Raw genomic sequence first — 27,243 nt, 5'->3', positions numbered from 1 at the left:
CATAAATGATAATGTTTAAAATTGAGTTTGAAATTCAAAATAATTTGCCAAACTATACACTGAGGTAATAGGCTTTCTCATTAAAAGTCGACTCTCAAATTAAGGACAAAAGATGGTTTTTATACATCTCATGTATACGTTAATCCTGGTTTTTGGCCAAAAAATTCAAATGCTTATTTTTCAACTACTTGTCACTTAAGTAAAACTCACCCTGGTGCAAACCTGCTAACTCAAAGGCAGCTAAACGTATCGTGTATGTCATAGAGTCCTAGAGATGTACAGCACTGAAACAAACCTTTTGGTCCAACCTGTCCATGCCGGCCAGATATCCCAACTTAACCTAGTCCCACCTGCCACCACCTGGCCCATATCCCTCCAAACCCTTCCTATTCATATACCCATCCAGATGCCTTTTAAATGTTGCAATTGTACCAGTCTCCACCACCTCCTCTAGCAGCTCATTTCATGCACGTACCACCCTCTGCGTGAAAAAGTTGCCCCTTAGGTCTCTTTTATATCTTTCCCCTCTCATCCTAAACCTATGCCCTCTAGGTCTGGACTTCCCCACCCCAGGGAAAAGACTTTGCCTATTTATCCTCTCCATGCCCCTCTTGATTTTATAAACCTCTATAAGGTCACCCCTCAGCCTCCGACGCTCCAGGGAAACAGCCCTAGCCTAATCAACCTCTCCCTATAGCTCAAATTCTTCAACCCTGGCAACATCCCTGTAAAAACAATAACTGCAGATGCTGGAAATCAGATTCTGGATCAGTGGTGCTGGAAGAGCACAGCAATTCAGGCAGCATCCAACGAGCAGCGAAATTGACGTTTCGGGCAAAAGCCCTTCATCAGGAATAAAGGCAGAGAGCCTGAAGCGTGGAGAGATAAGCTAGGGGAGGGTGGGGGTGGGGAGACAGTAGCATAGAGTACAATGGGTGAGTGGGGGAGGAGATGAAGGTGATAGGTCAGGGAGGACAGGGTGGAGTGGATAGGTGGAAAAGGAGCTAGGCAGGTCGGACAAGTCCGGACAAGTCAAGGGGACAGTGCGGAGCTGGAAGTTTGAAACTAGGATGAGGTGGCGGAAGGGGAAATGAGGAAGCTGTTGACGTCCACATTGATGCCCTGGGGTTGAAGTGTTCCGAGGCGGAAGATGAGGTGTTCTTCCTCCAGGCGTCTGGTGGTGAGGGAGCAGCGGTGAAGGAGGCCCAGGACTTCCATGTCCTCGGTAGAGTGGGAGGGGGAGTTGAAATGTTGGGCCACGGGGCGGTTTGGTTGATTGGTGCGGGTGTCTCGGAGATGCTCCCTAAAGCGCTCTGCTAGGAGGCTCCCAGTCTCCCCAATGTAGAGGAGACCGCATCGGGAGCAACAGATACAATAAATGATATTAGTGGATGTGCAGGTAAAACTTTGATGGATGTGGAAGGCTCCTTTAGGGCCTTGGATAGAGATGAGGGAGGAGGTGTGGGCGCAGGTTTTACAGTTCCTGGGGTGGCAGGGGAAAGTGCCAGGATGGGAGGGTGGGTCGTAGGAGGGCGTGGATCTGACCAGGTAGTCACGGAGGGAACGGTCTTTGCGAAAGGCGGAAAGGGGTGGGGAGGGAAATATATCCCTGGTGGTGGGGTCTTTTTGAACAGCCCTGTAAGTCTCCTCTGAACCCCCTCAAGTTTCACAACATCCTTCTGATAGGAAGGGGACCAGAAATGTGAATAATATTTTGTGTAAACTGGTAAATTGAATGCTTGGCTCCTCTTGCACATATTTTCATATCATATCATCAACCAAGAAAGCAACTCACTTTCATCCTGCACTGTTGAGATTTTCAAACGAGTCATCAGGGGTGACACAACAATGGGGACCTAGGATAACACGTCTTCGAATATCGCTTCCCTGTGAGAAGTCTGTGGACCTCCAAACAGATACCTAGTTCCAGGACCGAAATGAGAGAAACTCTTATAGTCTTTCTCCAGTACAATAAATGGTAGTTTCCTCAAAAAAGTTGTGGGAAGTTAGATAAGAAATTTCAGGGCCCTCTGCAGAGATATTTGTATCAGGTGCCAGAGGACTGGACGGTGGCCAATGGTGTGCCTTTAGTTAAGAAAGGTTTAAATAAGAAGCCTGAGATCTACAGATCTGAGAGTCTGACATTGGTGGTGGGTAAGTTGTTGAAGGTTATTTTGAAAGATAGCATTTACATGCATTTGGAAATGCAAGGATTAATTGAGGATTGTCAGCATGGACTAGTGCAAGGGAAATTGTCTCACTCAAACTTGATTGCATTTTTTGAGGAAATAACCAAAAAGATTGATGAGGACAGAGGTAGATGTAGTTTACATGGACTTTAGCAAAGCTTTTGACAAGGGTCTGCATAGTAGACTAATTAGTAAAGTTAGATCACATCGGTTTCAGGGAAAGCCTGCCAATTGGATGCAAACTTGGCTTGATGCTAAGAGTCAGAGGGTGGTGGTGGGAGGGTTGTTTCTCAGACTGGCGGCCTGTGATCAGTGATATTCCATGGAGATTTATACTGGGTCCACTTTGTTTGCCATCTATATAAACAATTTGGGTGAGAATTAAGGAGGCATAGTTAGTAAGTTTGCAGAAGACACTAACATTGGTGGTATAGTGGGCAGTGAAGGTTATCAAAGATTACAAAGAGATTTTAATCAATTGAGTCAATGGTCTGAGGAGTGGCAGATTGTTTAATTTAGATAAATGAGGGGTATTGCATTTTGATAAAACAACCAAGGGCAGGACTCAATTAAAGGTAGGGGCCTGTGTCGTGTTGTAGAACAGAGAGAGACCTAAGAGCTAAGTATATAGTTCTTTGAAATTTGTGTCATATGCAAAACAGGGTCGTTAATCAGGCAGTTAGCACGCTTGCCTTCATTACTCAGATTTTTGAGTACAGAAGTTGGGACATCAGGTGACATAGGATGTTGGTGAGTCCTCTTCTGGAGTATTGTGTACAGTTCTGGTTGCCCTGCTATAGGAAGGCTATTATTAAATTCAAGAAGATTCAGACAAGATTTACCAAAAAATTGTCAAGAATAGAGGGCTTGAGTTAAAAAGATAGGCTGAATAGGGCTGGGACATTTTTCACGGGAGCGTAGGAGGTTGAAGGATGACCTTATAGAAGTTTATAAAATAATGAGGGGCATAGATAAGGTAAATAGCAAGGGTCTTTTCCCTAAGGTGGAGGTGTTTGAAATTAGAGTGCATATTTTTAAGGTGAGAGAAGAAAGAGTTAAAAAGAATATGAAGGGTAACTATTTCACACAGAGTGGTTCGTATGTGGAATGAACTGGTGGATGCTGGCGCATGTACAACAGTTAAAAGACATTTGGATAAATAAATGAATATGAAAGAGTTGGAGGGATATGGGCCACATGTAGGCAAACGAGACTAGATTGGTTTGGGAATATGGTTGGCATGGACGATGCTGTATGAGTCTTATGACTTTAAATTTGGAAAGCTTGATGAACATTTTAAATTTGCGTTAAAATGAAGTTTTACTGAATGCCTTATAGTCTACTTCAACAATTTATATACAAATACAGACACATACTGTTTTATTCTTTTGTTCCAAAGTTTAATAATGATGGGCATAAAGTTAGTTTTGTAAAACATGGCAGCAGAGGAGATTTTTGGTGTCTGGTTCATCCATCACAGTAAAGATACACTGGTTGTTAAAAATGGTGTAATGTTTGAATGAGTACGACAGAACTGACGTGCTTGATCAGTGACAAGTTATGCTGCAAGCCAACATTCTGAAGTCTGACCTTTAAAGACCCTTGCTTTTGAATATTTAAGACATTTAGCTTTTAAAATGTACAAGCTAGCCTCATAAGTAGACTTTCAAGATGACTTGAAGAATTTCTATTTTCTCTATACACCTGCAAGTTCATGTATTAAATTTAAACAGTAACAGAAGGTCTTGAGGTTATGAGAGTCTTACTGTTTGAAATGCTGTCACCTTTTCAAGAACATTATAATTAGTTCCTTTAAACAGGATTTCTCATTTTTCCTAAATGCCTTTTGTGGCATTCTCCTAACCCTGCAGTAATGCTACACAGCAGTCCATTTTAAGTATCGAAGGCCCCATTTGCCACTTCAGCCTGTTCCTTATTCTGAAACCTGCCACAGTACAGGATCTGTGCAGCGGCGAAAGTACAACATTTAGGACCTTCTCATCCATCAGTGTCAGAATGGTGTGACAGAGTGCTTATTCACACTTACTCATTGTTATTCAATTTGCTGCTTGTTCTGTGTAAAAATTTGGTGCACTCCGCAGCCCCATCAATTGTGATCATTTTTCACCCAGGTTCCTGGCTGAGAGGCCTAGTCTCTAGGTGGTAATGCTTGCTCCGCAGGCCGACATTGCCAATGCACAAAAAGCTGATTTATGAATATGAAACAACTTCAGCGTCAGGGGAGTAAGTTATCCACAAGAGATTGAAGAAGATCTCTTCTTGCTTTCCTATAGCTGAACTGCTGATCGCCTGCAACACTTTAATTTTATGCAAACGCTCCACATTTCATTACAAGTGTCTGCCAAGAGCATCCCTGGACAAGCCAAGCAATCAAACTATCTTGCACCGTTTGCTGAAAACCAAATTTATCTTTTGTCAGCACAAACAGTTTAATTTGATGATTTCACTCCAGAGTAAGCAGAGCATTTTTAATCTTTTGAGCGGCTCCGGTCTCAGTTTCTAATGTAGTTTTTCTTTGCAATTGGCAAACGTTTTTGAGAAAGGTACTATATACAAGCCTGCATTGTACAGCCAGCGAGAGGCTCAGTAATAACTTTGACAATCCATTTTTTCACAGATCCAGAATGGAAAAATTAGAATGGAAATATAACTTCTGTTATTTCCCAATTAAGACATACACTAAACAAAATAGTTTACAAAACCCATTTAATAGAACTGAGTGAATTGCACAGAAATCATTTTTGAGAACTACCACAGAAAACCTTCCAACAGTGACACTTCAAAGGCAGATATCACCTAGCTTGTGAAATACCAATGTAAAAGGAGCCAATATGTCTGTATGGATTGTATTAAAACAGCAGCATGGATTAGACACTTAAAGCGGTAAATAAACAATCCAGAGAAAGCCAAATGAATTGCCTTCTAAGTGAACTTATTGTATTTCCCCAATCTTATAAAGACACCCAGGATTGATCATATTTAACATTATTCCTTCTTTTGCTTTTCTTGATGCTGACTATATGCAGGTAAAACCACACAAGATTAGTCTTATATGTAGCTGATTATTACAAGTTTAAACTATCGAAACTGCATTTGAATATTCCAAGTTTCTGTAATTTACATCACGGAATGCTTTTGATTAATAGATGGCACCTTTAAGTAAATGGTACATTAATACAACAAGAGAGAACTAGGCTCAAAATAATGGCGTGAGCAGCAGGGTTTAAAAGATAAACTCTTTTATTAACTCTGAAGCAAGTGGACTTTGGTAAGATGGCAGGAAAAGAAATGCATACACCTTTAACAGAAAATAACATCCAAGTTACAGAGAGATGCAAGGAAAGTGAACATAGATTCAAAGAAGGCAAGATTACAGGAGGCGACACAAACTCAAAGTGGTATTTTTACTCGGATATGATATGGACCAAACGTAAATCAGCAAGGATGGACACCCAGGTGTCCTGGCAAGATGGATCAGAAACTGACTGAGTAATAGAACACAAAGTGTAAGGGAAGAAGGCTGTTTAAGTGATTGGAGGCCAGTGACTAGCGATGTACCACAACGATCAGTATTGGGACTTTTACTGTTTGTTATATACATAAATGATATAGGTGAAAATGTGGGTGGGGGGGAACGTTAAGCAAATTTGCAGATGTCACCAAGGTTTGTAAAGTGGTTAATACTGAAGATAATGGTTATAGATTACAAAAAGATATAGATGGGCTGGTCAGATGGGCAGAACAGTGTGAGGTGATGCACTTTGGAAGAAGAACAAGCTGAGGTAGTATTTAATGAATGGCAGGACACTGGGTAGCTTAGAAGAACAGAGGGACCTTGGGGAATTAATCACAGATCCCTGAAGTCAGCAGAGTACGTGAATAGAATAGTTAAGGTGGCTTTTAGGACACTTGCTTTCATCATCATGGCATAGAGTGTAAAAGCAAGGACGTAATGTTGGAGTTGTAGGGAGAGTTGGTCAGGCCACAACTGCAGTACTGTGTGCAGGTCTGATCATCTCATTACAGGAAGGATGTGTTAGCACTAGAGAGAAGGTTCACCAGCATGTTGCCTGGAATAGAGAAACTGGGCTAGAAAGAGAGACGAGGGAGATAGGCTTGGATTTTTTTTACGGCAAGAAGATGGGGGGGGGCATGATTGAATTGTACAAGATTATGAGGGGTATAAAAAGGGTGAATAGACAGCAGCTGTTCCTCGTTGTCGAGGGGTCAGTCATGAGGGCATAGTGTTAGGGTAAGCGGCTGCAGATTCAGAGGGGACTTGGGGAAAAAAACTTCTCAGTGGGTGGTGAGAATCTGGGAACAGAAGTAGAGTCTTGAAACCTTACAACCTTTAAAAAATATTTGGATGAGTACTTCAAATATCATAACATTCGAGGATATGGGTCAAGTGCAGGAAATCAGATTAGTGCATTTTTAGTGTAAGTTATGTCAGTGCTGGAAAGCTAATTAAAACTTAACATTTTAGTGGCAGAGCAGTACCTGCACCAAGAAAGCCTGCACTGAACGTGCCTGGCAGCCCAATTTCTCAGAGGCACAACAGTGGTCCAATGCGGTACTTTAGACACCATTCAAGGCACATAGAAATCATCTAGGACTGATTTGGTATCTCAGCTTTTTCAAGTATCCTTGGGATGCCTTGCAAAACTGGCCATCTTTGCTCCCATGTTTTATTCAGAAAGTGAACAAATGAATAAATGACCATCTCATCAAGTTATAAGGTGGATATTTTCTACTGGAAAACTGACCTCAACTGGCTGTTGTGGTGCATCATTCTTGCCTTTGGATGGCACCACAACAAATACTACACTGAATAGAAAGGTCAATTGAACAGGAATAACATGCAATCAGCATTACTTCAGTAACTGTAAGGTTGTTGCTGTCATGGAAAGATACAGTACAATTCCTTTATAATAAAACAAAGAACTGCAGGCAGAGAGTCAGAGAGATATACAGCATAGAAACAGACCGTCCAGTCCAACCCGTCCATGCCGACCAGATATTCCAACCCAATCTAGTCCCACCTACCAGCACCCAGACCATATCCCTCCAAACCCTTCCTATTCATATTCCCATCCAAATGCCTTTTAAATGTTGCAATTGTACCAGCCTCCACCACTTTCTCTGGTAGCTCATTCCATACACGTACCTCTGTGTGAAAACGTTGCCCCTTAGGTCTTTTTTATATCTTTCCCCTCTCACCCTAAACCTATGCCCTCTAGTCCTGGACTCCCTGACCTCAGGGAAAAGACTTTGCCTATTTATCCTATCCATAATTCTGTAAACCTCTATAAGGTCACCCTCAGCCTCCGACGCTCCAGGGAAAACAGCCCCAGCCTGTTCAGCCTCTCCCTATAGCTCAAATCCTCCAACCCTGGCAACATCCTTGAAAATCTTTTCTGAATCCTTTCAAGTTTCACAACATCTTTCCGATAGGAAGGATACCAGAATTGCACGCAATATTCCAATAGTGGCCTAACCAATGTCCTGTACAGCCACAACCTGACCTTCCAACTCCTGTTCTCAATACTCTGACTAATAAAGGAAAGCATACCAAACGCCGCCTTCACCATCCTATCTACCTGCGACTCCACTTTCAAGGAGCTATGAACCTGCACTCCAAGGTCTCTTTGTTCAACAACACTTCTTAGGACCTTACCATTAAGGTATATAAGTCCTGCTAAGATTCGTTTCCCAAAATGCAGCACCCTACATTTATCTGAATTAAACTCCATCTGCCACTTCTCAGCCCATTGGCCCATCTGATCAAGATCCTGTTGTAATCTGAGGTAACCTTCCTTGCTGTCCACTACACCTCCAATTTTGGTGTCATCTGCAAACTTATTAACTGTACCGGCTATGCTCACATCCAAATCATTTATGTAAATGACAAAAAGTAGAGGACCCAGCACTGATCCTTGTGGCACTCCACTGGTCACAGGCCTCCAGTCTGAAAAACAACCCTCCACCACCACCCTCTGTCTTCTACTTTTGAGCCAGTTCTGTATCCAAATGTCGAGTTCTCCCTGTATTCCATGAGATCCAACCTTGCTAATCAGTTTCCCATGGGGAACCTTGTCAAACACCTTACTAAAGTCCATATAGCTCACATCTACTGCTCTGCCCTCATCAATCCTCTTTATTACTTCTTCAAAAAACTCAATCAAGTTTGTGAGACATGATTTCCCATGCACAAAGCCATGTTGACTACCCCTAATCAGTCCTTCCCTTTTCAAATACATGCACATTCTGTTCCTCAGGATTCCCTCCAACAACTTGCCCACCATTGAGGTCAGGCTCACTGGTCTATAGTTCCCTGGCTTGTCCTTACCACCTTTCTTAAACAGTGGCACCACGTTAGCCAACCTCCAGTCTTCCGGCACCTCACCTGTGACTATCGATGATACAAATATCTCAGCAAGAGGCCCAGCACTCACTTCTCTAGCTTCCCACAGAGTTCTAGGGTACACCTGATCAGGTCCTGGGGATTTATCCACCTTTACCCGTTTAAAGATATCCAGCACTTCCTCCTCTGTAATATGGATATTTTGCAAGATGTCACCATCTATTTCCCTACAGTCTATATCTTCCATATCCTTTTCCACAGTAAATACTGATGCAAAATACTCATTTAGTATTTCCCCATTTTCTGCGGCTCCATACAAGCAGACCTGAAACAAAAACAGAAATTGTTGTAGAAACACAGCAGGTCTGGCAGCATCACTGCATCTGCTCTGATGAAGAGTCATTGGACTCGAAACGTTAATTCTGCTTTCCTCCCACAGACACTGCCAGATCTGATGAGTTTCACCTGTAATTTCTGATTCTGTTTTGGTACAACTCCTTTATTGGGCTACAAACCAACTTCAGCATGCAGCAATGATACACTCCTAAAGGAGGTCACCTTGCTTCAATGTCATAATAAAGCGTATGGCTGCAATACAATGTTGAACCTGGTTTAGCAAGTAATTAGTGGTCTTTATGGACATTTGGTTACTCATGAAATTAAAGTAAAACAGATTTAAATATGAACTTTCACTCGCACACACAAATTTTAAATATTCCATCTTGAAACTGAGATCTGGAACTGGCTCGAAGGTAGAAGAAAGAGGGGAGTGATGGAAGGTTGCTTTTCAGACTGGTGGTCTGCGACCGGTGGTGTGCCACAAGGATTGGTGCTGAGTCCACTGCTTTTTGTCATCTATATAAATGATTTGGATGTGAATATAGGAGGTATAGTTAGTCAGTTTGCAGATGACATTAAAATTACAGGTGTAGTGGACAGCGAAGAAGGTTACCTCAGAGTACTACAGGGTCTTGATCAATGGGCTGAGGAATGGCAGAAGGAGTTTAATTCAGATAAATGTGATGATTTCATTTTGGGCAAGCAAATCTTAGCAGGACTTATGCACTGAATGGTAAGGTCCTAGGGAGTGTTGCTGAACAAAGAGACTTTGGAGTACAGGTTGAAAGTGGAGTCGCAGGTAGATAGGATAGTGAAGAAGGCATTGGTATGCTTTCCATTATTGGTCAGAACATTGAGTATAGAAGTTGGGAGGTCAGGTTGTGGCTGTACAGGACATTGGTTAGGCCACTTTTGAAATACTGTATGCCATTATAGAGTCATAGAGATGTCCAGCATGGAAACAGACCTTCAGGATGTTAAGAAACTTAAAAGGGTTCAGAAAAGATTTGCAAGGATGTTGCAAGGGTTGGGGGGTGAGCGCTATTGGGGGAGGCTGAATAGGCAGGGGCTCTTTTCCCTGGAGTGTCAGAGGCTGAGGGGTGACCTCATAGAGGTTTACAAAAACATGAGGGGGGATGGTTAGGGTAAACAGACAAGGTCTTTTCCCTGGGATGCAGGTGTCCAGAACTAGAGGGCATAAGTTTAAGGTGAGAGGGGAAAGACCTCAAAGAGACTTAAGGAGCAACATTTTCATGCAAAGGGTGGTGTGTGTATGGGATGAGCTGCCAGAGGTTTGTTGGAGGCTGGTACAATTACAACATTTAAAAGGTATCTGGATGGGTATGCGAATAGGAAGACTTTAGGGGGATGTAGTCCAAGTGCTGGCAAATGGGACTAGATTAATTTAGGATATCTGGTCAGCATGGTCAAGTTGGACCAAAGGGTCTGTTTCCGTGCTGTAAATCTCTATGACTCTATGCATGTTAATCAGAGCTCTCTTATTTCACATCCAGAAGTATTACAAGAAGATATTGTTAACTGCAAATCAATATTCTATCTGCTGATCTAAAATCATGGAATATAGCCTAAGTGAATGGAAACTTAATTACTCATACGTCCAGCAAGAATCTGGCTCTCTGATGGGGAAAGGTATTATATTTAACAAAAGACAATGGGTAGATGCAAATGATCAAATAGCAGTCAGGAAAGACGTAGCAAAAGTCAAATAAAATACTAATCTCAATATGTGAAAGAGAGGAGAAATGCATTTCACTCAAACAAAATAAGAACTTGTATCACATTGAAGATGACTTTTCATTGCACATTTGTCCTTGAGAAATACTACTACAAAACCTTCAGTCTCGATCATCTTGCTAAGTCTATTATTTTGTAACTAGTACTACAACATCCATTTCATTATTTAAAAATAGCAGAATTAACAGAAGTTGAGAAACTGAGAAAAAGAGGATGGTAGTGATAGCTTGACATGCAATATGACCTCTATTGTGCTACTTGTAGGGACCAGGATTTAATTTCACTCAGTTTGAAAACTGCATCAATCTCCACAATGCATGATGGCAGAATTAGTTAGATACATGTATACATTTCTCTCCAAGACAATTTTACTGTGGAGAAAAGTAATTCTTTAAGCAGTTGGTGTCTTTTACCATTATTGAAAATGATCATTAACTAGTTCTCTCCGAGCTTCAGCTCTGCTCAAGTTGGACATGGTTATGAGTTTAACATTTCAAATGAATTTAGAAAACTTCACAGCTTGAAAGGTAGCCATCATACAGTTTGAAGTTTTTCTTTCACAAATTGTCATGTGATTGACAATGGTAACTGCAAAGGGTAAACAGATCACAAATAGTAATAAAGTATGGACAATGAGAAAACAGGATGTTTGTGGATTCAGAATATTTTCAAAGGCATACGTGCATATAAAGATGACTTTATTCCCCTCCCGTCCAACATGTCCTTTCCCCATTCAAGAATGTGACATGAAGAGCAAGTAGAAATTTGTTTTAAAGAGGGTCAGTCAACAATAGATTGTACAAAGCAGCTGACAGTATTCTCAATTGCCATCAGGTCTGACCTATATAAAATACAACAGTAATGCACTTTATATTTTAATATTCAGAATTTTTTTTAGAATTAGAATCCCTAGTGTGGAAACAGGCCCTTCGGCCCAACAAGTCCACACCGACCCTCCGAAGAGTAACCCACCCAGATTCATTCTTCTACCCTATATTTACCCCTGCCTAATACACCTAGCCTCCACATCGCTGAACACTATGGAAAATGCAATGGAATAGAATTTGAAAATACAATGCCTCTTAAGAGGCAACTATAACTTCTAGATAGCAAATTACATTTAAACAGTTATACACAACCTTCAGTTCCATTTCTATTCTTGAAATTTTTAAGAAGCCTTTTCATGCACAATATCGGAGCTAAGTGCAATGACACCACCTACTGGCTTCTGAAGCACTCTACCACTTTCTGAATTGCATTTTAAAAGCAAAGCAGAAAATAATGAAGACATTGCAACTTGTAGTACTCTGCTGCAAATCCTATTACATTTATGCAAATGATATAAACCTGGGATATGCAGCCAGATTTTGTACATTTTTATTAGCACAGTTACAAGATATAAGGAGACTGTAAAATACACAGCAGTGAAACAAATAAATAAATTTGCCACATAAGAATCAACTTCCTTCAATATTAAAATAGCTATTCTGCTACACTAGAAGTGCATGCTTTTTTGGGAAAAGTTTGACATATCTGATGTTCGCGTATTTACGGAGTGAAATTCTGTAAAAACATAGATGTATTTGCAGATTCATAATGCCTGAGTAAAGGAACATTTCCCCTCAAACCTAAATAGCTAAATTCTGAGACTGTGATTCCTAATTCTACATTTGTCAATAAGGGAAATTATCTTCTCACCACTTCTTAAACTAGCCTCTCAAGAACTTCATATGTTGCAATGAAATTGCCTCTAATTTTCTAAATTCAAGGTAATATTGACCTCATCGGACAATAACCTCATTTCAGAAATCAGTCTAGTGAATCTTCATTTCACTCATCTAAGGAAAGCATACCCCTTTCTCAGATAAGGACACCAAAGTTGCACACAAGACTCCAGGTGCGATTGCATCAATACTGTATGAATGTCTTTACTTTTGTACTTCAAATCCTTCATGATGAAGTTAAACGATTAATTGCTTTCTATACTTGTATGTTAACTTGCTTGTGTAAAAAGACATCCAGATTCTGCTCAATACTAACATTTCCCACTCTCTCAACTTGCAAAAAGAATTCTGCTTGTGTCATTTTCCAAAGCAAATAATTTCACATCTCTCTTGTAATATTTCAGCTATGCTCTTGCCTAAGCACTTGATTTGTCTATAAGCAGTTTCTTCGGTGTCTTCCTCATAGCTAGATGAGGAGTAAGCTATACATAGTCAGAAAGTCTGGATACCCTCAAAAGAAATTTCAAATACCATTAATCTTTGCAGCATCCCGCCAACCTAAAAATTACCTGTTCATTCTTACTCTTTGTTTTGTACCCAGATCAATTTCTCAATCCAAGTTAATACATTATCCATATTCCCATCCGTCCTGACTTCATATAATAATGTGACTAATTGAATAATCAAATACGCTACACTCACGGATATTCCCTTCACTATACTGCAAATTAAAACCCTCAGAAACTCATCAAATGTAGTCTCTCTCTCTAAGAAGTCAATTTTGACTCTAACTAATTGTACTGGTTTGCAAGTACTGTTACCCATCAGACTAACACATCTAGTATCTACCTTATTGCTGATATTAGCTAACAGCCATATTGCACCGTTTTCTCTCCTGCTCTGATCTTGAAATACATGATTCCTTTTGCTACTTTCTAATTGCAGTTCATTCTAAAATCTATAGAATTCTGAAAAATCAAACCAATACCTCTACCTCAAAACAAATGCACCCATGATCTAATTAAATTTTGTGCTCAATGCCGAATTCAGTCTTTTAAAATACAATGATTTTCTGTGGTATTTTTATTTCTTTAAGCAAAAGATATTGAGGAATCTTAAAAAAATCACTCACCCATAGTTACATATGGTAATGTGTCAGTGGATCCATGTGGATAAATGCTATACAGATGAGGGCCTGTACAATCTACTCCACCAAGTACAAGTGCTGCACCAATGTATCCTTGATATCTAGTTTAGGAAAAATTAATAGATGCTTTATTTAGTAGCAGAGGTACAGTTACACATGGAGGACAACTGATGATATGAATTCTATCTAACTTCTTTGTTTTGAGTAGAAAAAGGCTCTAACTAATGTGGATGAAAATATTAACCCAACACTATGATTTTCTTCCTTTTTCATTAAAAATACATACATGATACTCAAAAATAAGAGACAAGGCACTTAATCACAGGTTTTCAATTCCCCTTTAACAAGGTCCTTCTTGAAGACACTTGAATTTTGACAAGCTTTCTCAATCAGCAGGGTAAGTACCTTAGAGTTGCTGCTTCATCCAAGATCAGGAACTCAAAAATAAATCAAAGAATCTTCAAACTATAGCTCTCACAATAGTGGGACATAAAAATGGTTTATAGGTACAACTGATCATCAGTTTTAGTTTGTAGCAAATTAGTACCAAGATTTAGAAATATGCATCTCTTCTGGGCTCCACCACTGATTCCTTTTACATCATGCATCATATTCCAGATGTAGTGTAGCAAATCTTTCAAAGTCACCAAAAGCATTTGATTAAGAGTGGTGCAGAAGAACTTATGAAAATATGCTTTCCCTCATCTAAAGGCAAATCAAAAAAATTACATATTAGAGAGGTTCAGTCTATGCCATTGAAAAACAAAGTGCCATAGGATGTAGGAAATTTGAAACAATAGAAATTGCAGAAAATATTTAATAGGTCACACGGTGTCTATGAAGAGAACAGTGATAACATTTCAGAAATGTTATCTTAACTTGTCTATCCACAGGTTCTGCTTTTCCTGTTCAGTATTTCTAACATCCCTGTCCCAAAACCAAAATTGCCTTGTCCAAATTAATTGATGGTACAGAGTTTTTAGGTCAGAGTCCCTATTTGTGTCACTTAGTTGTTCAATTTATTACTGGATAACCTGATGCTTTTGAGTATGAAAACAAACGGAGCCAGATAGTTGACTGCACTGGACCAGAAATTATTATGTCAGCTCCACAATGATAAAGGAAGGAAAAACATTGGGATAAAACAAGAATTTACAATGGATGAACTCACTAATTAAAGACAAACTTTTAGTCACATAACATTTAATTATTGGTGATTTGCAGAGTAGATTAGATTAGATTCCCTACAGTATAGAAACAGGCCCTTTGGCCCAACCAGTCCATTGACCCTTCGAAGAGTAACCCACCCAGACCCATTTCCCCCTGAATGATGCACCTAACACTATGGGCAATTTAGCATGGCCAATTCACCTGACCTGCACATCGTTGGATTGTGGGAGGAAACCGGAACACCCAGAGGAAACCCACACAGACACAGGGAGAACGTGCAAACTCTGCAGAGACAGTCGCCCGAAGGCCCAAATCGAACCTGGCACCCTGGTGGTGTGAGGCAGTAGTGCTAACCACTGAGTCACCATGCCACTTTAAAATTGGGGAGGTACCAGAGGACTGGAAAATTGCTAATGTTGTCCCCTTGTTTCAGAACGGTAGCAGGGATTCCCCAACCTTATATTTACCCCTGACTAATACACCCAACCTACACATCCCTGAACATTATGGGCAATTTAGCATGGCCAATTCACCTAAGGAGCACAAGTAACTGGAATACAGTACAGACCATTTAAAACTGGAAAAAGATAATTGAGGATGAATGCTTGAGCAAAGTTAGATGGATATGGATCTATGATGGCTAAAACCCTTGGAAATTATAAGAAAACCAGGGTATCATAAACTATTAAAACCACAATAGGATCATGTTCTTTGATTGCATCCAGGGCTGCCTATTTATTCAACAGTTAGCATGTCCTTTAAAAGAAGTAAAGACAAAAACTGGTTTCGACAGACAATGCTAATACAATGGCAATGTTTCTGGATTAGGAATCCAGTAATGGTGAGTTCAAATCCCACCAAGATGGAGAATTCAAATTCAGTTTATTAAATAAACTCATAATAAATATTAGTTTTAGAATAGCACTTTTGATGAAACATTGTGACCTGAAAACTCCACAGCTTTCTCCACAATTGTTACCAGGCCCGGCGAACATTTTAAAATTTTGTTTTCAGTTCATATTTCCAGCACTCGCAGTACCTTGCTTTTGCACAAGAGGTTTTAATACTTAGCTCCAGCCCATTGTCCTATATATCAATAATGAGCTGCAATCCCTAAGAAATGGTACAACCTATATGTTATATATTGCCTGTTACATTCCCTGTTGGCCGAGCTGGGAATTTGTATTGCAGATGTTTCGTTCCCTGTCTAGGTGACATCCTCAGTACTTGGGAGCCTCCTGTGAAGCGCTTCTGTGATGTTTCCTCACAGAAGCGCTTCACAGCAGGCTCCCAAGCACTGAGGATGTCACCTAGACAGGGGACGAAACGTCTGCAACACAAATTCCCAGCTCGGTGAACAGAACCACAACAATGAGCACCCGAGCTACAAATCTTCTCCCAAACTTTGTTACATTCCCTCCCCTAAGTACTGTCAAGTGCAAAGAAAGTAGCTGGGCCAATCTTGGGATGCCAGAAACAAATGGATATTAGCTCGATTATTAATTGTGATATTAATTCCAATAATTTTCTTTTCCAATGAAGTAGGAGTGTGTGTAAAATGAGCTACTGATCCACCATCACCCACCTGATTCACCCACCCTCAGTTCATAGATTTAACCTGACAGTTAAGTGGTTATAGGTGCTTATGTGGAGCAGATTCAGAAAAGCAAAGTTATAGCCATGCCTGTAAAAGTTTACACTTTTGACTTAACTCCAATAACCAATTTTTGTCTAATGGCATCTTTGTATTACAGATCAGTAACAAGACACAAGCCTGCAATATTGCCTCAGGACTTCACTGTCTAAACCATCCTGCTTCCAATGCACTGTGGATTCCACAGTAATATTTCATGGATTACAACATGTACAGACTAATGATCACAAAACCACATCCTGGCCTACATGGCCAGTCAGAGACTATCAGTCTATTGGCCAGAGGACAACAGGGCTAAGTGTTCCTCCAGCAACAACATACTTATTGCTTCCAGGATAGCCATTGCATTTGTAAGTAACATGAAAACCACCACTAACGAGGTGCAGAAGCCTCCAGAGGCAGCAGCTCACATACATATCACATTTGCTGAAGTTGAGACTGCCAATTAGCAACCACAGCAGAAGGTGAATGCTGCGAAAATCCCAATGGAATTACTGAAACCGTCAGCCGGTTAGAAATCTGAATTCTAAGTTAGGATAAAATTGGCAAGTTAAATATTAATTGTAATTTCACCAAGTTTTATTCACCTGAAAAGCATTTGCTTCAGCATGCGATTTGCAGTGGCCACACGTGCAAGGCGTCCAGTGGATAAAGCATGTAGCTCCAGATTGGATGAGATCAGTTGAGTGGTCATCTCTGTGTCTGCAGCAGTCCCAGCACCACAGCAACTAAACAGGGTTACAGAAATCTCAGCCAGTTACAATTCTCAAATGATACAAAATTCCATGATTTTAAGTGCTGCTAGCAATTGCTTGTGGCATTGCCGGTGGTCAGTAAATTAATAAGTTTGCCTTCTCAAAGAGTGGATAGTGTCAGTGATGAGGGGCTTCAAAAAACTCACCATACTGCGTCACTAAATAAACAAAATTAGAAAGAGAGAAAAACAAGACAGGAAAACAGACAAGAAAATTAAGGAAGGAACTCACATGTTTACCTCAAATATCACAACCTGAGGACACTCTGAAGCATTTCACAGCTTATGCTGTAGTTTGGAAAGATAATTGTCCTTGTAATACAAGAAATAGCCCCAGTATGCACAAAGAAAGATCCCACAACTACAAGAAAATAAAGGGTGGATAACCTATTTCAGTGGCATTATTTGCGGGATAATTCTCGACTGACACACCAAAGGTAACTTTTCGTCTTCCTCAAATAGTGCCATGCAGTATTTTAGTCAAAGCCTTTAACATATCATAAGGTCAAAAGATGTGGGGGGGCAGGGCAGGCCATTCAGCCCATCAAATCTGCTCCATCATTCAATGAGATCAAAGCCAACCTGATAATTCTCAATTCTGCTTTCCTGCCTTTTCCTAATAACCCTAGACTCCCTCACTGATTAAAAATCTGTCTCAGCTTTGAACATTAACACCCAACAGTGCAATTCCATTGAAGTAGCAGGCTGGATTATGTCCTCAGATCTCTAGACTAGAACTTGAACTCATGGCCTACTGACTCAGATGAGAATACTATCACTTTACCTCCCACGATGTTGAATGTAATGCATCAAGAGTGAAGTAGGGTTACAGATTCCAAAAAAGAGAAAATGCTGGAAAATCTCAGCAAGTCTGGCAGCATCTGTAAGGAGAGAAAAGAGCTGACATTTCGAGTCTAACTGACCCTATGTCAAACCTGGGAGAAGAGCAGTACTTCTTCAGGGTAGGCATTCCAGGAAGAGAATTGACAAGCTTTGACAAAGGGTCAGTTAGACTCAGAACATCAGCTCTTTTCTATCCTTACAGATGCTGCCAGACTTGCTGAGATTTTCCAGCATTTTCTCTTCTTTGGTTTCAGATTCCAGCATCCACAGTAATTTGCTTTTATCTAGGGTTACAGATTGTTGGATAATTCGACACACTTATATTTGCAGATGTGATTTAGTTCCTTTAAGTCAACTGTTCTTACTGTACCTAATTTTATCAAAATATTCTACAATAACCTGTTATTTCCCCCATCTGGAACACAGACCACAAACCCAGGATAAAGAATTGGTCATTTAAGGCAGAAATTGGAATATGTTATTTACTCAGAGGGTTGTGAATCTGCGGAACTACCTATCCCAGAGGTTGTAAATGTTGCATTATTGAATACATTCAAGACAGAGCTCAATAGATTTTTGATCTCTCAAGGAATCAAGGGATATGGGGTGCCCACAGGAAAGTGCAGTTAAGGGAAAAGTCAATCTTGATCATAGTGAATGGGACAGCAGACTCAATGGGAAAAAACATTCTATGTCTGGTTATTGCTTACATTAAGATCTATAATGGAAACTAATCATGAAAAGCAGCTTGAAGGAAAATACATCAGATCACATCATATGGCAAAAAAAAAGTCATGTTGTTTCAGGATCATGACGCTTCGTCATAACCAGAGATGTTACATGAACAAAGCATTACGACATTTATCCTCTCTATAACTTTCTGCTTTGCATTTGCTTAAAACAGATTTTAAAATTTGCAAAGATAACCACAACTTGGAACAGTCTTTCAATTTTTCCCAAGGAATTCAATGTAATCATCAATTTAAGTTCTAGCCATAGTCATTAAGCTTTAAATGAGTAGCGTGTTGTACATACAATAGTGAAATCATCACACAAACCAATTTTCTCTTTCATAGTTATATCAGAATTATTACTTACTAAATATTAGGAGAAATGTAGTGAATCTTGGAGCAGTTTTTATCAGCGACAATCATGCCTTCAGTTGCTCTCGTATCAGCACCCAGCACGACTCCATCCTTAAGGATAAAAAAACATTGTTTTAAGGGCAGATCAGGATATTCTAAGAGCATTCATGAAAGCTCTTCATTTGTGCTGAGTGTAATTAAGCTACTTTTCACTCATCAAATTTCTGATGTTTTTTAAACATGAAGCTTGAAAAGCATAAAACATATTCAGCATTGTTTAAATGTGGCTTATTTGTATCCGAATGTGGAAAGTAACCAGTTTTCAGTTTTAACTTCTTGAAACGAAAATGTTCCTTTCAATTTTTGGAATTGAGTCATAAAAAGTTTGTATTTACATTTTAAACAATTTATCCACTATGTAGTTGTAGTTATGTTAAGGTTCCACTGCAGGATTGGATGAAGAGACTGCTCCGACATATTTCTTTGGCTTTTATCAAAAATGGTAGCTAATCACCAACCCGCAGTTTAACAGACACCAAAATAATTTGCAAATGTTTGATTTGAAGATGCTGCAGCGCAACTTAAAACAAGTCTTTTCATTATGATCCTTGAAATGAATTTGTGAAGTTTCTATATAGTTTTTTCAAGTTTTTAAGTGACTTTAACAATTTGTAAGTAACTTTTGCACACTTTGACTTGAAATCTATCCATCTAAATTCACATTTCTTACAACAAAGACCTCTATTAGTAAAACAGATACCACCAGTAGAATTGGCAGGTGTCATTGATTTGACATTTCTTGCTTCATTGACTGGCATAACAGCACACATAGGAGAATTAGGTGGACAATAGCCTATGACTAATTAACACTGAAATTTTTGGGAAACTGATTATAGCACTATGCAGTTTATTATAGCCACAAATCAGAAAAATCACATCAATGAAGTACGTACTGGGAGATGAAGAGCATTGCCCTCTGCTGCAGTAACTTTTATCAGAAATGCATTATTATTTTAGAAGGGAAGACTTGCCTTACTATGGAAATGCATTCTTAAGAAAAACGTCAGAGTTGGAAACATTACGAACCTAGTATTTTATAAAAATGGGTAGTCATCTTTTTGCAGTGCTGGTGTCCCTGTCCCTGTACTGGGAAGCAACTGCTCCAGAGGTGTGGATTAACAACCTCTGAACAGGTTAATTAGAAAAATAGGTTAAATAAAAAAAAGGCAGGTCAATGTGATAATTTAAACTGCAGATAGCTAGGTGGAAACACAAAAAAGGTATTACTAATAATGGTATTTCCACTCATTTTACTCAACACAGTAGTGTTTCACACATCATGAAAAACTTACAGGCTATTAAGGTGTAAGGCAGTGAAAACAGATTAAAACTGGAACCTTAACATAATTACAACTACATGGTGGATAAACTGTTTAAAATGTAAATAAAAACTTTTTATGATTCTCTCAATTCAAAAAATTTAAAAGGAACATTTTTACTAAATTGAGGTCATTTTAGCAACAGATGTAAGCCCCTTTACTCTATTCTGCCATTCAATTAGAATGTGGCTAATCTCAGTTGCATTTACCCACTTTTGTTCCGTATCCCTTGATACCCTTAGCTAGCAAAAGATTCTCATTAGTCTTGAAAACATCAATTTGTTAAATATCTACCATCTTCTGGGGGACAGTTTCTATTACACATTATGCAGGAGATGTTTCCCGATTTCACTCCAGTATCCCTTGTTCGACAAGCTTACTGCAGTCAGTTAGAAGAGACCTTGGACGCTATGGTAGTGTCACCATCTCTGGACCAGAAGGTTTAAGGTTCAAGTTACATGTCTTCCAGAGGTGTGTCATAGCATGTCTGACCAGATTGTTTAAAAATGATTATGATCGGTTTGTCCTATTCCTTCAAAGTCAGCATTTCATTTAATTTTAAACATATTATCCGAAGAAGTGAAGTAAATGTACAAAGCAATCTTCAATTTCATTTCCAAACTTAGTCCCTTTTATATCTTTCCCTCTCACCCTAAATCTATCTAGGACATTGGTAAGGCCACTGTTGGAATATTGTGTGCAATTCTGGTCTCCTTCCTATTGGAAAGATGTTATGAAACTTGAAAGGGTTCAGAAAACATTTACAAGGATGTTGCCAAAGTTAGAGGATTTGAGCTATAGGGAGAGGCTGAACAGGCTGGGGCTGTTTTCGCTGGAGCGTTGGAGGCTGAGGGGCGACCTTCTAGAGGTTTACAAAATTATGAGGGACATGGATAGGATTAAAAGACAAAGTCTTTTCCCTGAGGGTGGGGCAGTCCAGAAGTGGAGGGCATAGGTTTAGGGTGAGAGGGGAAAGATATAAAAGGGACAACTTTTTCACACAGAGGGTGGTACGTGTATGGAATGAGCTGCCAGAGGAAATGATGGAGGCTGGTATAATTGCAATGGGCATTTGGATGGGTATATGAATAGGAAGGGTTTGAAGGGATATGGGCCGGGCGCTGGCAGATGGGACTAGATTGAGTTGGGATATCTGGTCGGCATGGACGGGTTGGACCGGAGGGTCCGTTTCCATGCTGTACATCTCTATGACTCTAATAGAACTTACATTTTCACTTTCTCACATTCTACTACAAGTCCCCATTCTGTAAACATCAGGACATATTTGCATGAGGTCAATGCCATCCCACAAATAGCAAATGCATTGTTACATTAAAGCATCATTATCAGGAAACCCAGGAATGTGGCTTCTGATGCCTGATATAAATTTACATTATTATAAATGAATGAGTAATGGTACAACATCAGTAAGGTTAATCAAGTTTATCCCAATCTTACCTGACTATGTAGGTTAATAAATTAAAAAATTTAATTGATGTGTTTCTCTGCAAAACTTCTGAAAGGCTAACTAAATTTGTGGAATAATTTTAGTCAGTGCAACTGCCAAGATATACAATTACAGAAATCTTAGCTTTCTGACAGTTTGACTGTCTCAGAGGTACAATTCTATCAGATTGATTTTTCATTGAACCAAGTTTTTGAACTCTTTAGAGAGTTCACAGTCGAAAAAAATGTTTTGAAAAACTTTTATGTTAGATTATCAGTGTTAATACTCAGCAGCCTGGAGATGTTCCTGTTGATATAAAATATGGGTGCAAAGAGCAAATCTACTACAATATTGGTCTTTCACTAGTGCAGCCCGACTGAACTTGATTGGCAACAAAATGATTTTTGATCTGCAAGCATATATTCCATCATAAAAATATGATCATAAAAGAGCAAAAAAATCATTTCCTGATACATAAACAGCATGTTGAAAATGTGAAAGAAAATATATAAAACTGTCAGAAGAAAACGATCAAATCCTTAATTCCATGACAAAAGCTTAAGGCTGACAGGTGTGCATGTACATCACAAATTGTGCCCAATGAATTATAGAAAATTACAAGTAAAAATTTTAAAATGGTGATAAAAATGACTAGACTTAAAAATTATGTTGTAAATGTTGGTATAAAAATGCCAACACATTTAACTGAAGTTATTTTGTTATGGAATGACAAACATAAACCTGTTGGTAACACAAAGAACTGAGGACGCTGGTAACCTGAAACAAAAACAAAATTTCTGAAGAAACACAGGGGGTCTGGCAGCAGCAATGGTGAAAGATGAGAGTGGACATTTTGAGTCAGTGGCCCTCTTCACTTCTGTTCACTATCAACCCGTCAGTACCTAATGTACTGACATTTCAAACAAATGTACATAGTTGTACGGCAAAATCACTTGGTTAATTTTTAGGGTATGACTGTGCTTTCTCCTGAACCAAACACTTACAATTAGTTTCATATTAGTTGTTATTTTGAATATGATCTCTGTATTAAAAATTTGAAATCTCCCAACTAGACAATATAGCAGAAAAAATTAGATTTATCTGAAAGATCAAATTATTTTTGACAATGGCATAGTCACTTCTTGTTGAGTTTTAAACACAAGTAGCTGTGACTGACCGCTAAACTTCACAATTTTATGTTATAAAATTACCCAAGTTTCTTTTTAATGGCATACTGCAAATTGCAGTTTAATACAAGTTTATTTACAGTCACGTTAGCTCACAGCAGGAGTGGCACGGTGGCTCACAGCACCAGGGACCTGGGTTCAATTCCCACCTCGGGCAACCGTCTGTGTGGATTTTGCACATTCTCCCGTGTCTGTGTGGGTTACCTCCAGGTGCTCTGGTTTCCTCCCACAGTCCAAAGATGTGCAGGTTAGGTGAATTGGCCATGCTAAATTGCCCGTAGCGTTTGGTGCATTAGTCAGGGGTAAATGTAGGGGAATGGGTCTGGGTGGGTTGCTCTTTGGAGGGTCGGTGTGGACTTGTTGGGCCGAAGGGCCTGTTTCCATACTGTAGGGAATCTAATCTAATATCACAACATAAAGATTCAGTATATCATTCAAACAAGTTTAGTTTAATAAATTGCACCAAAATGCCACCGTTTTCATAGATTCATGATTTCTGTGTTGCATTGAAAAAGGATGTTTGTTTTCATATTTACTAATCCAAGCATTTGAAAACATGATACCTTGAATACAACTCCTGCAATAGTGGTGCCAGTTTTTCTTGCTTCAAAAACTTTCAAACCTTGTTTTGTAAGTTCAGCTTCAATAAATGCATTCCTATAATAAACAAAGCACATTACTAAAGATCCACAGAAGTTCATAAATACCAGACTCATTTATTCAGCTAACAGCTTTCAATTTCAGCTTAAAATCATACTTAAAAATAAATTGTTCTTTTTACACACAGGTAAGTGCAGTCAAACTGATGTGATGCAAAATAACTTCATAAGAGAATAAAGTATCTATTAGATGTTGTACGACTACACACTGACACAAAGTAGTTGTAAAACTGCACTCCGTGAAGTTTGCATAATTTGCACTTTTAAGCCCGTCTTAATAGGTCACCAGAATGGAAAAGATTCATGTTACCGATCCAATTGCCAGAGACATCAACAGCAAACAATCTAATGCCCAAAGCCATCACAGCATATCACTTGCATCTCCTGATGAGGAATAACCACAAGCCTTACCACATAGTAACTGTACACAATTGTGAAAAAATGTACTTCTAATTGCACAAACTGAAGTCCTGTGTAACTTAGAAAGCACTCTATATTCTACAAAGGAAAATATTTAAGCCTTTAAACAACTCAGCCATAAAAGGGAGAGGAGAAATATTTCTCATAACAACCAATTATGTAACATTGTTTTGCCCAACTTTAACTCACATCCACCTACAGTAATTTAATTATGTTGAGTGATTCTTTTAATGCCTCCAATATCTACTTAACAATACAAGATTCCAAATTCAATTCTTCTTTTGTTCTGAACTTGCTGATAACAAATGAAGATGGAAGCTGTTCCTAGTGCTCTGGATAAAGTGAGGGGACAAAATTATTTGGGGTCCTTGCTATGGATCTAGTGAATCCAATTCTGAGCAATGGTCATCAAATGGATTAGGCACAATTGTGTCGTGTTCAGCACTTGAAGACAACATATATTGAAAGCTTCACCGGAGGCTCACTGATGATGTTACTTAGTATGGTGATAAAACGTCTGAAAATGAACCTCCCAGCTCAGCGAGCAAACTTACGTCCATTTATTGAAAGTCGCAGCTAAATATTGGCCAACACATGGATGAATTGAAGAGCATGGATATGCAACCACCCCACAGAGAAAAGCAAGCAAATAAATAATCTTTAAGGAATAATTTTCAATAAAGATGGGAAAGATTTTAAACAGAAAATCCCTCATGCCTTTGTTCTCAGTAAATTATACAATTTTGTAAGCAAATTCAGAAATTGGTCCAACCATTCAATATTGGTGTTTACCCGCTGCATGTTAGAGTCATAAATTTAATTTACCTTATTTCTACAATGTTTTTCATATCAATGATATCTATTCTTAAATCTCAGCTTCAACCAATAATCTTGACATCTGCACAACCCAGAGAAAATTAGGCATATAATGAAAACTAAATTAAATTCTGATGATAGATCAACATGTCCATTCTCCTTATTGATTCTTGAGATTTAAGAAGTTTTTGTTATTTTGGTCTGATATCTAGCATCTGCAGTTTGTTGCTTTGTCAGTTAAGTCATATTTTCATAGTGGGAATTTTAAAAATTCTTTAAAGAGGTCATGCGAATAGTTGAATGATGCCTGCAATTATGCAATGTCAAATCACTACATCCAATTACAGACCATTACGTCAATTTATCATGGCATAACATTAAGTTTTACTAGAACCCTTAGGTCGCCATAAAATTAACTGAAACTACAAACAAATTATTGAAGGAATTTCTACCTTAAATTCTTAAAATCCGTTCACATTTAAACAATAGAAATTGTTTGTAAAAACTAAAAAGATAGCTGAGAAAGCTTAAAATGTCATAAAATACAAAACCTTAAGTTAACTTCATTTCTTTTAGATACTAGAAATTGGTCAAGTACTTAAAACGGTTTGTTAGCGAACGTTTCAATTAAATAAATTAAAATCACCAATAAAATTAAAAACGCCCATTCAATAACAGATTAAAACAAAGTTAAGCACAATTCACGATTTAGATTTATTTTGAACACTTATACGTCATTAATATATTTCACACAAACGAATTCAATAGAATTATTATTTTTCTTTTCATGACATTAACTTTTAAACGTTAAAAATACATAAACCTGGAGAAATGACTCAGCCACATCAGGTCAATCTGCTAAGTCATGATCGCCTTGACACGATCGCCAAATACAAGCAGAAACGAATATTTTCCAATAAATCAGATTCCAGCGGCAGGGAGACAGACAGAATTACAATAATACATCAGTGATGAATCTCGAATTCAGAGCGGGACTCACCTTCGACAATTCTCGAAACTGAAACCACCAACTGGCTCCTGGCAAACTCTCAGCGACGCCATGTTCAGTCCCCGCGCTTCCCGGAAGTGGTTCCCTCTCCCTGGGAGGAGGGGGTCAGGGCTTCCGGGAGAGACAGGGAATGGGGTGAGAACAGATGGGGCAGAGAGAGAGAGAGAGACAGGGAATGGGGTGAGAATAGATGGGGCAGAGAGAGGGAGATAGGGAATGGGGTGAGAATAGATGGGGCAGAGAGAGGGAGATAGGGAATGGGGTGAGAATAGATGGGGCAGAGAGAGGGAGATAGGGAATGGGGTGAGAATAGATGGGGCAGAGAGAGGGAGATAGGGAATGGGGTGAGAATAGATGGGGCAGAGAGAGGGAGATAGGGAATGGGGTGAGAATAGATGGGGCAGAGAGAGGGAGATAGGGAATGGGGTGAGAACAGATGGGGCAGAGAGAGGGAGATAGGGAATGGGGTGAGAATAGATGGGGCAGAGAGAGGGAGATAGGGAATGGGGTGAGAATAGATGGGGCAGAGAGAGGGAGAGAGAGACAGGGAATGGGGTGAGAATAGATGGGGCAGAGAGAGGGAGATAGGGAATGGGGTGAGAACAGATGGTGCAGAGAGAGGGAGATAGGGAATGGGGTGAGAATAGATGGGGCAGAGAGAGGGAGATAGGGAATGGGGTGAGAATAGATGGGGCAGAGAGAGGGAGATAGGGAATGGGGTGAGAACAGATGGGGCAGAGAGAGGGAGATAGGGAATGGGGTGAGAACAGATGGGGCAGAGAGAGGGAGATAGGGAATGGGGTGAGAACAGATGGGGCAGAGAGAGGGAGATAGGGAATGGGGTGAGAACAGATGGGGCAGAGAGAGGGAGATAGGGAATGGGGTGAGAACAGATGGGGCAAAGGGAGAGAGACAGGGAATGGGGTGAGAACAGGTGGGGCAGAGAGAGGGAGACAGGGAATGGGGTGAGAACAGGTGGGGCAGAGAGAGGGAGACAGGGAATGGGGTGAGAATAGATGGGGCAGAGAGAGAGAGAGACAGGGAATGGGGTGAGAATAGATGGGGCAGAGAGAGGGATACAGGGAGTGGGGTGAGAATGGATGGGGCAGAGAGAGAGACAGGGAATGGGGTGAAAATAGATGGGGCAGAGAGAGGGAATGGGGCGAGTATAGATGGGGCAGAGAGAGGGAGATAGGGAATGGGGCGAGAATAGATGGGGCAGAGAGAGGGAGATAGGGAATGGGGCGAGAATAGATGGGGCAGAGAGTGGGAGATAGGGAA

At 39.7% G+C, this 27,243-nt stretch overlaps 1 protein-coding gene across 1 annotated transcript in view; it reads right to left on the bottom strand.

Moving 5' to 3' along the window:
- The window catches only part of psmb7 (proteasome 20S subunit beta 7), a 61,941-nt gene extending 35,866 nt beyond the window's left edge, over positions 1–26,075 (bottom strand). Inside the window, exons 1-5 of the mRNA XM_043719696.2 lie at positions 25,954–26,075; positions 23,622–23,715; positions 19,059–19,156; positions 16,951–17,091; positions 13,525–13,640 (exon numbers count right to left, since the gene is read on the bottom strand). Of these exons, the coding sequence (XP_043575631.2) occupies positions 13,525–13,640; positions 16,951–17,091; positions 19,059–19,156; positions 23,622–23,715; positions 25,954–26,015 (511 nt within the window). The 5' untranslated portion in view covers positions 26,016–26,075. The remainder of the gene's footprint in view (positions 1–13,524; positions 13,641–16,950; positions 17,092–19,058; positions 19,157–23,621; positions 23,716–25,953) is intronic.
- Positions 26,076–27,243: the final 1,168 nt, after the last annotated feature.

This window comes from Chiloscyllium plagiosum, unplaced genomic scaffold (assembly GCF_037043375.1).
Source record: "Chiloscyllium plagiosum isolate Xiang-an unplaced genomic scaffold, Cpla_swu_hap1 HiC_scaffold_21, whole genome shotgun sequence".
Classification (NCBI taxonomy): domain Eukaryota; kingdom Metazoa; phylum Chordata; class Chondrichthyes; order Orectolobiformes; family Hemiscylliidae; genus Chiloscyllium; species Chiloscyllium plagiosum.
Note: the sequence above shows the minus strand (reverse complement) of the source record. Positions and strands in the feature narration are given on the sequence as shown.